The 12,325-nt window shown below is 47.7% G+C and overlaps 1 protein-coding gene across 3 annotated transcripts in view; it reads left to right on the forward strand.

The window, feature by feature from the left end:
- The window catches only part of U2af1 (U2 small nuclear RNA auxiliary factor 1), a 14,080-nt gene extending 2,130 nt beyond the window's left edge, over positions 1–11,950 (forward strand). Inside the window, exons 2-8 of one of the 3 annotated variants that reach the window (XM_005375794.2) lie at positions 2,335–2,422; positions 4,978–5,044; positions 9,464–9,513; positions 9,656–9,754; positions 10,142–10,275; positions 10,360–10,452; positions 11,667–11,950. In XM_005375794.2, coding sequence (XP_005375851.1) covers positions 2,335–2,422; positions 4,978–5,044; positions 9,464–9,513; positions 9,656–9,754; positions 10,142–10,275; positions 10,360–10,452; positions 11,667–11,811 — 676 coding nt within the window. In that variant the 3' untranslated portion in view covers positions 11,812–11,950. Of the gene's footprint in view, positions 1–2,334; positions 2,423–4,977; positions 5,045–5,849; positions 5,917–9,463; positions 9,514–9,655; positions 9,755–10,141; positions 10,276–10,359; positions 10,453–11,666 lie in introns of those variants that run through there. The other 2 variants (XM_005375793.2, XM_013505025.1) reach the window with 2 other exon arrangements.
- Positions 11,951–12,325: the final 375 nt, after the last annotated feature.

Genomic DNA, 12,325 nt, shown 5'->3' on the forward strand with positions numbered 1-12,325 from the left:
TTTGGTTTGGTTTTGTTCGTCTTTTTGAGACAGGGTCACACTATGCAGTTCAGGCTGGCCTTGAGCTCAATTTGTAGCCCAGGCTGGTCTTGAACACAGAACAATCCTCCTGCCTCAGCCTCCCAAGTGCTGGGATTATAGGCATGCGCCACCACGCCACTACACCCAGCACAGTTTTAATTCAGAAAGTTAATTATTTTAGGTGGTTTAGCTTACAGGAGATAAGATCAACCTAAAAAATGAAGATGTTGGTTCCTGTTCACTTTTTTTTTTTGATACAGGGTCTCCCTATATAGTTCAGGCTGGCTTAAACTCACTGTGTAGCCCAGATTGGCCTTAAACTCAGCAATCTTCCTGCCTCAGCCCCCCAAATGTTAGTATAACAGGCATGTACCACCACATCTGGCATCTTTTTTAAAAAATTTAAACCAGAAGTGTAATGTACGTCTTAAATATTTAGCTTATTATACATTTTAAGTTGTGAACTCTTGTATATCCCTTTTAATAGCTTGTCTGTGGTAGTGAATCACCCTTTTCTCACGTGTTTTTTTTTTATTTCAGTAATTTAATAAGCAAATCAGAAAAATTTGATTAATTTACTAAGCTCTAAATAATTAACTGGCTTGAAGTACGTGGAACAAGAATTATTTTACTTCTGTGGGATAGTTGAGTATTATCCAGGCCAGCATTTTGTCCATTATGAGATGGGGTCTTGCTATGTAGTTCAGACTGGCCTTGCATTCACTATGTGGCCCAAGCTGCCCTCAAACTCATAGCAATCCTCCTGCCTCAGTCTTCCAAATACTGGGGTTGTGGGAATGTTCTACCATTCCCAGCTATTCTGAGATGTTTTTTTTAAAACTCTTTGAGCTGGACCTGGTGGCGCACGCCTGTAATCCCAGCACCCAGGAGGCTGTAGCAGGAGGACCACTGCAAGTTCAAGGCCAGCCTGGGCTATGCAGTGAGGCCAAGGCCAACCCGAACTGCATAATGAGACCCTGTCTCAAAAATAGTAAAATAAGCTCTTCACTTGCATTTGACTGGCTTAGATTTGTTATTGTCTAATCAAGTTAGCCAAATAAGACTTAAAAGTTTGTAAATTACCTACTATAATCATTTTCTTCTGCTAAATTCACAAACTTGCCCATCTTTCTTGCTGCCTGATGGGAAATATTTTAATCAGTCTTTATAGTCCATGGAGCTTGATACCTTAGATCTTAACTCTAGGTTGGCTGCCTAAACATGACTCTTGTTCAAGTTACACAAAAGAAATGTACAGGATAGTACTTGCACCTCTCAAGTTAAAACTTGATGCCGGGCATGGTGGCGCACACCTGTAATCCCAGCGCTTGGGAGGCTGAGGCAGGAGGATCATTGCAAGTTCAAGACCAGCCTGGACTACAAAGTGAGCTCAAGGCCAGCCTGAACAGCATAGCGAGACTCTGTCTCAAAAAACAAACAAAAAAAGTTGAAACTTGAATAGGGTCCAGCCAGTAAAATTTGTAAAATTTCATGACTCATCACAGGTCTGCCAGATACCTGACATTGCTGCCACACAGGTGCTGATTTGCCTTGGTCTGATCATGGTGTTTGAGAAGTGTTAAGGGAAGGCTCTGGGGTGGAGACAGAAGGCGATCATGGGTAGTTCCTGAGATGTGCTGGATCCTCTAATAGCCTGTTTTCCATGTATGGAAACTGAGAGTTACTTCCTCTAGACACGTGGAAATTTCCTCTTGGTCTGATACCAGTTGGAAGAGAACCTGAGCTTTGTTGTCTGTTTCTTAACTAGTGATAGCACTAAGTGAGCCCTGCATACGAGGCCTGCAGACGTGAGACCTGACCCTTGGAACAGCGTCAGAGTGCTGCTTTCCTCGTTTTGCAGGTGGTGTCTGAGACTCAGGGAGGGGCACAGGTCAGCCCTGCCCAGGCAGCTAACTGGTTAGGGTCTCCCCTCCCTGCACGGCGACCATGACCTCTGGGCTAGAATTGCGTCATGGAAAAGTAAATTGCAGATACGAGTGAAGTTAAATTTAGTTTTAGGTTCATGGCATACTTCACTTTTTAAAGAAAGCAGCAGATAAAGTGTGAGGAGTCCAGAGCAATCGGGTTCAAGTTAGAATGAGCTTTATTAGAAGAGTAGCATGTTCCTAGAGGGACGTGAAGGTAAGGCACCCTGAAATATTGCGGGGAAGGGAAAAGCACTACCAGTAAAAAGCTGTGTGCCAGTGCTTTTGTGAAGTAAAGGGAATGGCTTGTTAGGGTAATGCACGGTAATGACGTACTTCCATCTTGGGTCTTCTCAGCAAAATAATGTGCTCTTATTTTCCCTTGCAGAGTCAACTGCTCATTTTATTTCAAAATTGGAGCATGTCGTCATGGAGACAGGTGCTCTCGGTTGCACAATAAACCGACCTTTAGCCAGGTTTGTTTTTTTGTTTTCTCTTTTGTTGTCACATAAATTACTGACCTTTCATGTGCTTTTCAGAGGTGAGAAGTAATTTCAGCACATTAAAGGAGTCATTCCTCCCTGGTTTTGTTACCTTTGCACTTGTATTCATGGGTTCCCTTGTTCAAGCAAATGAAGAAAGCAGATGAACAATGGGGGGGGACCCCCCTCCCTGTTACCATTAGAAACTTTTTAAAAACAAGGGTCCAGCATATATTGGCTGCAACTGATTCACTGCCTGCCGTCTCCCCACCTCCTCTCATAGGCCGATGGTGGGGGCAGCGTTTACTGCATCTCTTTTCCAGGCACTTTTCTGCTCTGCTCATACAGCCACTGCACGCAGAATGCTGGCAGTAATCTGTCGGCTGACACGTGGTGTTGATCTACTTAGGTCTCGGTACTTAAGCACCACCCAGAGGTGTCCCCATTTTCCGAGCCCAAGTTGAGCAAACACTAGGTTGCACCATGTTGTGTAAACATGAAGGTAAAACCTAACAGTAAAGGGCACCTGTTATCTGTAACAAGTGTCGTCTTTTGGGCTTAGGTCTGCTCTGAATTCAGTTCAGCCCCAAATTGTGCGTTTTGACAGTTTTATGTGGCTGAAAAAAAAAGGCCAGAACTTGTGCCCCTAAGAGGCACACTGGTGATCAGAAAGAGAAGCAGCAAGCAGCATCCACCCAAGTGTGTAAGAACGTGTGAACTTGGGAAGGCTGCGGCTGAGTCTTTCTGGACCCGAGTGCAGAGCTCCTGTGACCCGAGGGTCTGCGTGTGCAGCCCTGGCATCTGGGCAGTGCCTGCATTCTGCCACGTGCTCCTCTCTCCGTGCACTGCCTTTCTCACAGACCGGACCTGTTTTTCTGCCAGTTGTGATAAGGGAGCTGGAAGAGAGAGATTGGTGTTTTACCACTTAAGCCCTTCAAAAACCCCACAACAAAACGTGTTTTTCAGGGGGAGGAGCACTGTAGGTTTTCCCCTGCATTTTTCCTGATTGCCAGGTGGTTCAATGTTCAGGATGTCTGAGAACTTACTTTAAACTTTTGTCTAGTTATATTTAATTATTTTGTTTAAAAAAAATTATTTTGTTTATTAACTAAATTTCTACCACTAAATCAGTGGCCAGGGGTCTTGCAGTCTTTAAGAACCATGTGTCCCCTCGGGTCTTTGATGAGCTGGGGGTCTGGGAGACACACCACTCCCTCCTGAGAGTGTCCTCTAAGCAAGCAGAAGCACTGGCTTCATTTTTTCTCTGAACCTCGCAGGTGAAATGTGAGGTCCATTTAAGCATTGTGGGTCAGAGCAAGGTGGTGCTACCGTTAAGGTTCAGTGGGTCAGTGGTAAGTTAACCAAGCTTCTTTTTTGGTTCTGATTCTGTTGGAAGTCACCCTGGCCACTCTGATATTAACGGAGCCGCGTTGCTGCTTTATTTGGAGCTTTCTGCAGTGAGCTTTAACTGTTGAATAGCAGGGCTCCACTTAGCTTGTCCTAAGAGGCATCCCACCCAGTAGTTCTGGTAGAAAGCTGGAAGGTCAGATCCACGAAACCCCCTAATGGCTGCTTCAGTCCTGAGAGTCCGAGTGTGCAGTCCGCTCTCGGCCCTTCCTCCGGGTGGGTGCTGCAGCAGGCCTCGGCTAGCCGCCCATGCTCCATGCCCCTTCACATGTGGCTCAGAGCAGAGCCGGCGGGTCTGTGAAGCCCTTGCAGGCTGCCTTCTCTACACTCGGGTTATTGAGGCTCAATAGTTATTTTTCTAAGTCATGTGTATATTGGTTTAGCTTGTAAATCTAGCATAATTCAGGGTGGGTTTCTTTGTAAGCTGCTTACAGTGATGTGGACAATAAGATTCATGTACTATATTAGCTTACTAACTTAAACATGGTTTGTTTTTTCAGACAACTTGATTTTAAGAAGAACGGTACAGTGTAAGGTTTCAAGTCTGCCTGATCCAGTTTAAAGGACAAGGGCTAAAAGGATTATTTTCCTTAAAAGAAGGATCGGAAAAGAGCACATGTTTTAACTATTGTATTATGTAAACAGAGATCCCACCAAGAAAGTGTAAATAAGAGTCAGGTATCCATGACCACTTGGTGTGCCTGTTTTGCTAGAGACCAGAGAACTTGATGTCCTGCATACAGTTGAGTTATGCATTTGGTTGAGAAAACTAATTTTGTGTGGGGAGTATGAGGATAATGTGGACTTTTTGACATCCTAGTGTCTGCTGGCTTGAAGTACAAGACAATGTCAGTGTTCCGTTCCTTATCTTGTATTAAAGCACTTCACAACCCATAACGGGGACTACTCAAAACAAGCTACAGTTTCTTCTTGGTTGCTGGCTGACTTGGCCCAAGTCACTGCTCAGACTCTGTTTTCATAATATGATGGTGTTGGTGTACTCTGCACAAGACAAAATGTCTGACTTGCGGGAAAAACAAAAACAAACGTTTAGCCATTGCAAACAAATTGTCTCTTTGCAATTGTCTGATATATGCACAGCAGCCAGTAGAATTCCCCTTTTTATTTTTTTTTCCCCGCAGACCATCTTGATTCAAAACATCTATCGTAATCCCCAAAACAGTGCACAGACGGCTGACGGCTCACACTGTAAGTCCCACAGTTGGAGAAATTTTTTTAAGACAATGGTGTTCACGAGCCCACTCTTAATTGAGACATAATGTTGGCTCTGAGCTGCTGACATAGAGCTGTTGCAAACAGGACAAGGTGCTGGAACCGCGTGGCGCACACAGCCAGAACTTGATGCGGCCAAGTTCAGGAGGCTCTGCTAGGGCGGTCACTGGCCGGTCTCTCTGCTGACCGCCGTCGGTCGGGAGAGCGCCTGTCCATGTGAAGCGGGCTTTCACTTTAGCAGCCGATCATTGGGCTTCCCAATGACTGAACGCCTGGCCTTTGTTAAGTTCTTTCTGTACATTAAAAATGCTAGGAAAATTAAGGAATCAATAAGGTAAGTTGCCCAATAAGTGTGGGTTTTATTTCACCGTTACAATTTTTCCTCTAGGAAGTGGAGATTTCATGACATGTAATTATTGTATTTCTCTAATGCAGCAATTTTTTTCATCCATCTGTAGAGGCACTTTTCTTTCTGTTCGTTAAGTTTTCTGCTACATCTAAGATCATTTTGGTAGTTGCTGGCCTGGATTGGAATTGGAGGTGGAGTGCTGTTTCTGCACTCCGTAAGCAGAAGTACAGTATTGGCATCTCATGAGATCTCTGTCACTGTAGAGTTAGGTAGTTCAGGGCAGCCACCAACTAAAGGAACGTCCCTGCTTCTGAAGAAAATAACCTGCTCTTTTTTCAGCACTGACTCAACTGAAGCGATCACCAAAGGCAACCGGTGAAGTGTTTACATTTAATTTTCCATAATATAAAGTTGTTGCGTTTTGTATTTCAGACCATTGCCCTCTTGAACATTTACCGTAACCCTCAAAACTCTTCCCAGTCTGCTGACGGTTTGCGCTGTAAGTTCATACAAGTTCTTCCCTGGTTCCCTGGGCTTGCGTGTCAGAGCTCAGTGTCCACTCCACCTGGCCTGCTGTGCTAGTGTCAAGGGCCGCATTCGCGAGAGGTGGCAGGAGCTTGTCCCCTGGCCCGTGGAAGCCTCTGTTGGAGAGCTGAGCGCCTCCTGCCCCTTTCACGAGGACAGCTGTGACGGGACAGGGCGCCCTTTGAAACAGTTCGGACCTGCTGCTCTTCCTCCCGCACCTGGACCGTCATCCTGGGGACGCGCCGGGATTGAGTTGGAGCTCTGTTCTTCCCTCTCAAGAGCAGCAGTATCGGAACGTTTCTCTTTCCAGAATTCTCAAAAGCAGATTGCTTCAAAATTTTTCAGATTTCATTTCTCATTAGTGGTTTTTGCTTCAGCTCCACTTTGGAGGCCCCTCTCGTTCTGAGAGCCTTGCTCAGCATTTCCCAGACGAGAGCCTGCAGTTCGCGCTGACCCCTGAGCCCTCCTGCCACACCCGTGCCATGCGCCAGAATCAGATAGGTGCTTGGCGGAAGAGGCGCACTTTTCAGCCACCTACTTTGCGTAGATAAATCCCCAACCTGAGGAGCTAGCCTGCAACGTGTGGGGAACCCGGGTGCCTGGTGGGAAGCGGATCTAACCTGACCTTCAGGAGACACCTGGTTTCTTCCTATTCTGGGAGGTGTTACGTGTAGGTTGTGCATATTTGCAGAGTGGAGGTTTTTAAAGAACAGGACACAGAGTAGTGGCATTGAAAAGTTCAGAAATAAGATTGTAATTTTACAACTGTTCAGTAAAATAACAGATTTAGTCATTTATGGGTACATTGAAAAGAATGCCTGGACCCTTGTTAAAATAAGGAGTCCAGACCACAGGGTAGAGACTTGTCAGTCACCAGTCCACATTAAAGCAGTAGAAAATGAATAGAGGCTGCCTGGGAGAGCTGCAGGCCTGAGTTACGCGCCTCAGTGTGACCCCTGGGTTTCTGGGTGCTGAGCCACCCTCGGGCAATGCCCCTCGGCTGGATGCACATTTCTGTGTTGGGGGGTGGGTTTTCTTACACATTTTTTCTGCTGAGATACTACTACATGGTTCTGATGCTAGTACTGATTTCATAGTAGAGATTTCTCTCCCTGAATCTGATGATAGCAGAATATACTTAGTAATCCTGGTTTAAAATACTTGGTGTTTCGTACTGTTTAAAGAAGAAATAGGGTCGTCGGGCATGGTGGTGCACAACTGTAATCCTAACACTCGGGAGGCTGAGGCAGAAGGATAGTTGGAAGCTCGAGACCAGCCTGGGCTACAAAGTGAGCTCAAGGCCAGGCTGAACTGCATAGTAAGACCCTGTCTCAAAAAGACAAAAAAAAAAAAAATAGAATCAACTTGGCGTGGTGGTGCACACTTGTAATCCCAGCGCTCTGGGAGGCTGAGGCAGGAAGATCGTGACTTCACGCCCAGCCTAGGCAGCTTAGGCGGTCCCTGGACCCTGTCTCAAAAATAAACAGGTCTGGGCATGTTGCTCAGTGCAAAGGTCCTGGGTTCAATCCTGGGTATGCCAGGGGTGGGGTGGGGTGGGGTGTCAGTAGGCGGAGGGAAATCTTTATTATGGACTCATTAATTTGTTGACCTTGCCCTGGGTAAAAACAAATGGGAAGTAGATGACTGAGTAACTGCAACTAAGCAGCCTTTGCCCTGGTGGTTCACTGCCCCTGTATGTTGTACTGACAGTAGTGTTGTGTTAGCTTCCTTTGTGTCTATTTTTAAGTCACAGTGCTCCTGTTTTATGTATGCTGTAACCTAAACATTCAGTTTCTACTTACCATTCCAGTTCTGGGGTTGAGATCAGAGTAAATTAAACTCTAATCCTGCATTTTAGAAAGAAAATCAGTTACCTAAGTAAAGTCACTGGTTCTTTTTAACATACCCTTTCATTTGTAGAAAAAAGAGCTTCATGTGCATGGATAAATGTTAAATACGAATCCCAGTTTAAGAATGACATTTCTATTAAAAAACGGTCATTTTCTAAGCGGTGTTACTTTAAATATATGGGGTCATTTAAGTATGTTCTGTTGATCAGTATCTTAACGTACTGGTTTTTGCTTTCAAGTCATTCTGACTGATGAAACACTAGGCAGAATGAAGATAGTAGTTCAAAATAACCATCACGAAAAACACTTCTCAAAGCTGTTAAAACTTTGAGCATTTCAAAATGACTTCCTTTTCGCATTCTCTTCGGTATGGAAAAGGAATTGAGTTTTAAATCGCGTTGAGATCCACACTGTGGAAGGAGCGGCCTCTGGCTAGCTTTTCTGTTGCCACCTGATTGCTGCTGGGGCCGGAGGTGTGTCCCTGCCAGCCCGCTCACCTGGCTGTCTGGGGTGCCAGTGGCAGGCTGGCTGTCAAACAGGCAGCTGCTTATTTGTGAGCTTTGGGATTTAAGGCAAACTTGAGTTCCTGGAACTTCAAAAACAACTAAAGCACAGCCCCAGGTATGTTAGGAAGGGGACGCAAGTCATTCTCCAAATCTGAAGATAAGTTAGCTCCTTTACCTAAGAGACAAGCAGGGTGCTGAGCGAGCGCGAGGGAGCCGCTCTGGACTCCCGGACCTAGTCCAGCGCCCGTGGTGATGCGCCAGTTGGGCAGGTGGCTGGGCTCGTCAGCTCGTGTCCTGTCCCGGAATGTGGCTGTGGGAGGTGATCGCACCCAAGTCGGCCCAGCCTGGAAGCCAGCTGGGCCGTTCCCAGCCTCTGACCTAGCTGTTTGGAGCATGACTTTATTGACGTGATACTGTGTGATTTCTCAGATTTAGGTTAAAAGAACTCGACTTCGAACAGTAAAATTTGGTAGAGAGGATGTCAATGGGGATAGAGTGTAAATTTGCGAAATCACCCATGCAACGGGCATGATTTCACTTAGTGCATGTGAGTGTGAAAAACCGATGAAAATAGTTTTGGAATAAAAAATAAGAATGCTGTCTTCAGCAGAGCATTGTAGCTTTCCCTTTATTCCCTTTATTCAGGGGCATCCAGAGTACTGAGCCTTGTACCTGGTGATGGTACTAAGTGTGGTCACCTGGGTTTTAATCACATCAGAAAGAATTTTCTAGCCTTCTCTGGCTGGCGGTGTGTAACAAACAAGTTAGGCACATAAACTCTGAATCATGGACCCAGATTTCAGCCTTTTCACCTAATAAAGGAAAATCAGTGTGCTTACTTGGCCTCTATTCTAAATCTTCGAAGAAAATTGTATTTTAAAAAGTCTTAACTTGAGAGTCAGCCTTGTCTTCCTCACTTTCTGAAAATGCCTTTTTGATGCTGATTAAAACTGGTGGTGATTATTTTGATAGCCAGGATGGAGACTGTCACGGGGCATTTCACCATCTCAGCATACTCTTGAGTCTTATAAGTCGGTGCTCCTGTAGCGCGCAGCTCTGGCCTGGTGTCCTCTAGACAATCGTGTGTGTCACTGTAGCAGTTGAGCATAAGGACGTGCACGCTCAGTTGCTGGCCTCTAACCAGCTAGCTGTCTCTCACCCGCAGGTGCCGTGAGCGACGTGGAGATGCAGGAGCACTATGACGAGTTCTTCGAGGTGAGCGCACCAGCAGCCACAGCCCTGGCCCCCGTCTGGCCGGCCAGGAGACTTGGGACCCTCCCCTGCAGTAGAGATCACGAGTGACCATGCCACTTCTCTGGGCCAGGGGTGGTCCTCACGTTCGCTGCTCTCTCTCCAGGAGGTCTTCACGGAGATGGAGGAGAAGTACGGGGAAGTGGAGGAGATGAATGTCTGCGACAACCTGGGAGACCACCTCGTGGGGAACGTGTACGTCAAGGTAGGAGTGCGGCACCTGGCTGGCCGGGGCTGTGGGGGCGGGGGGACCTCTGAGCAGCCAGCTGGAAACGCTGAGTGCGGGGGACTGCATGGCCATGGAGTAGAGCTGTCGGACTAGGGACAGGCTTGTGTGTGGTTTGGTTTTCTTACTCCCACTTTCTATGCACGTATCACATTACCTCCAAATCGATTGAATTTGAAAACAAAGCATTGGCATGGTCTTGGACTGCCAGGAAATTAATCTCCCTGCAGATAAAGGCAGGGCAGATTTCTCAGCCTCAGTTGTACGGCACCATTCCACCTTAATTGCTTTACCTGCGTGCGTGTGATACACAGTGGACTGATGGCTGGAGTGTGAGTGATGAGTGTTTCTGTTCCGTGGTTTCAGTTTCGCCGTGAGGAGGATGCAGAGAAGGCTGTGATCGACCTGAATAACCGCTGGTTTAACGGACAGCCGATCCATGCCGAGCTCTCTCCCGTGACTGACTTCAGGGAAGCCTGCTGCCGTCAGTACGAGATGGGGTGAGTGCGGGGCCCCATGTGGTGGGCAGCTGCACCCCAGGGGTGCTTGGCGGCGTCCTGAGCTCTGGCCTCCCTGCCCCACAGGGAGTGCACACGAGGAGGCTTCTGCAACTTCATGCACCTGAAGCCGATTTCCAGAGAGCTGCGGCGAGAGCTGTACGGGCGCCGTCGCAAGAAGTGAGTACTCTTGACGTCACTGGAAACCTGTGGGCTTCCCGGGACGACGCTTCGCTGGCTGTCATCCTGTCCTTAAGAGACACCAGGTTTGGGAGAAGAACATAGTGCATATCTGTGGTCCTACTGCTCACAGAGAGCCTTGGGCTCAGCTAGGCCAGGACTGAGAGGCAGCGTACACAGCAGTTGATCTCCCAGTTAGGCAGAGTAACCTCTTGAAGGCTGCATATGCCCCTTGGGCTTTAGGCAGCTGTTTGCATTTTCTCGGAGGTACCCACAGCATCCTCCCTGCAGACCATGGGCAGAATCGGGCACAGTGGTCATACCCACCTGGTCCTGCCTTTAAATGCCCAGCTGTGAGGCCAGGCTTGGTGGTGTACACCTGTAATTCCAGCATTTGGGAGCCGGGGGCAGGAGGATCGCCACAAGGTTTGAGGCCAGCCTGGGCTGTATACACGGGTACCTTGGTTTGCAAATGTTCCATGATTCCGGGAAAGATGGCCATGTTTGTGTAGGAAAGATGGCAGCAGTTGTTTTTGTCACCTGCTACAGAGTTTGCAGACAGAAAATTTGCCAAATGCTTGCTTGGGAACCAAATTGTTTGCAAACAAAAGCATTCTTGGATCAAGGTACCAATGTCGTGAGTTCAAGGCTAGCCTGGAACACGTGGTGAGGCCCTATGTCCAAAAGCAAAACCAAAAAAATGACCCAGCAGTCACGTCGTGTCCCATCCCATCCCAGAGCAGAGAGGTCAAGTTGCCCAGGGTGCATGGTGTATCGCTGGCTTCCTGGTAGGCTGGCCTCTGCTCCTAGGCGGGGTCACCCCTCTCCAGGTATCGGGCAGGTATCGGGAAGTAGAGGCACTATTGGGGCATCTCTTGTTGTCCACAAGTAGCATCAGAGAAAAACAAGCCTCCTACCCCCAGATTAGCCTGATGGGTTGGGAGGGCACGGGCGTGTGAGGAGCCTTTTATGCTGTGCCCTGCCACGGTCATCGCCAGGTCACGGTTCTGAGACAGAGGGTAGAAGGTGTTCTCGTTCCATTGTAAGGTGTGCGTTTGCCCAGCACGGTCAGCAGCTGGTGATCGGACGGTGGCGTTGTTTCACCTCTGTCAGCACCTTAAGTCCAGCAAACCGGCTGTTGGGAGGTATCGATGCCAGCAGAGCCGTACTGCAGCTGCAGCCTGACACCTATGCGTCTCTTCCCTTAACTGCAGGCATAGGTCGAGGTCCCGGTCCCGGGAGCGGCGCTCTCGGTCTAGAGACCGCGGTCGTGGCGGAGGCGGCGGTGGCGGAGGCGGCGGAGGTCGGGAGCGAGACCGGAGGCGGTCGAGAGATCGGGAGAGATCTGGGCGGTTCTGAGCCATGCCGTTTTTACCGTATGTCTGCTAGAAAGTGTTGTAGTTGATTGACCAAACCAGTTCATATGGGAATTTTTTTAAAAAACAACAAAAAAAAACACAAAGATGGGTTTCTGAATAAAATTTGTAGTGATACAGTATTCTTGGTGTAATTTATTTCTCGTGGAAGGTATTTTACATTTCTTTTATAAAACTGCCAATCATCTGTCTTCGGGGTAAAGATTAATTTCCATCTATTACTTTGGGTATAAATGAGACTGTATTTTTGAACTTTGGATATAAAATAAAACATAAAAAGTGAGGGAAAACTGGAGGGGAAGCGTCGAGTCTGTCTCTTGCATGTGCATGTTACCACAGAGCACAGAACTGCCCTCGCGGCCGCGTTCCAGGCTCGGACGCTCAGTAAGTCGGCAGGCACATGCGGCCGTTCGCACCCATCTCCTCGCACCAGTCTGCGGGTTCCGGCGAGACGGATGACTGTCGATGTAGCAGTGACTGCAGTGACCCGGCCCTGT

Source organism: Chinchilla lanigera, unplaced genomic scaffold (assembly GCF_000276665.1).
Source record: "Chinchilla lanigera isolate Chin_1 unplaced genomic scaffold, ChiLan1.0 scaffold00006, whole genome shotgun sequence".
Taxonomy (NCBI): domain Eukaryota; kingdom Metazoa; phylum Chordata; class Mammalia; order Rodentia; family Chinchillidae; genus Chinchilla; species Chinchilla lanigera.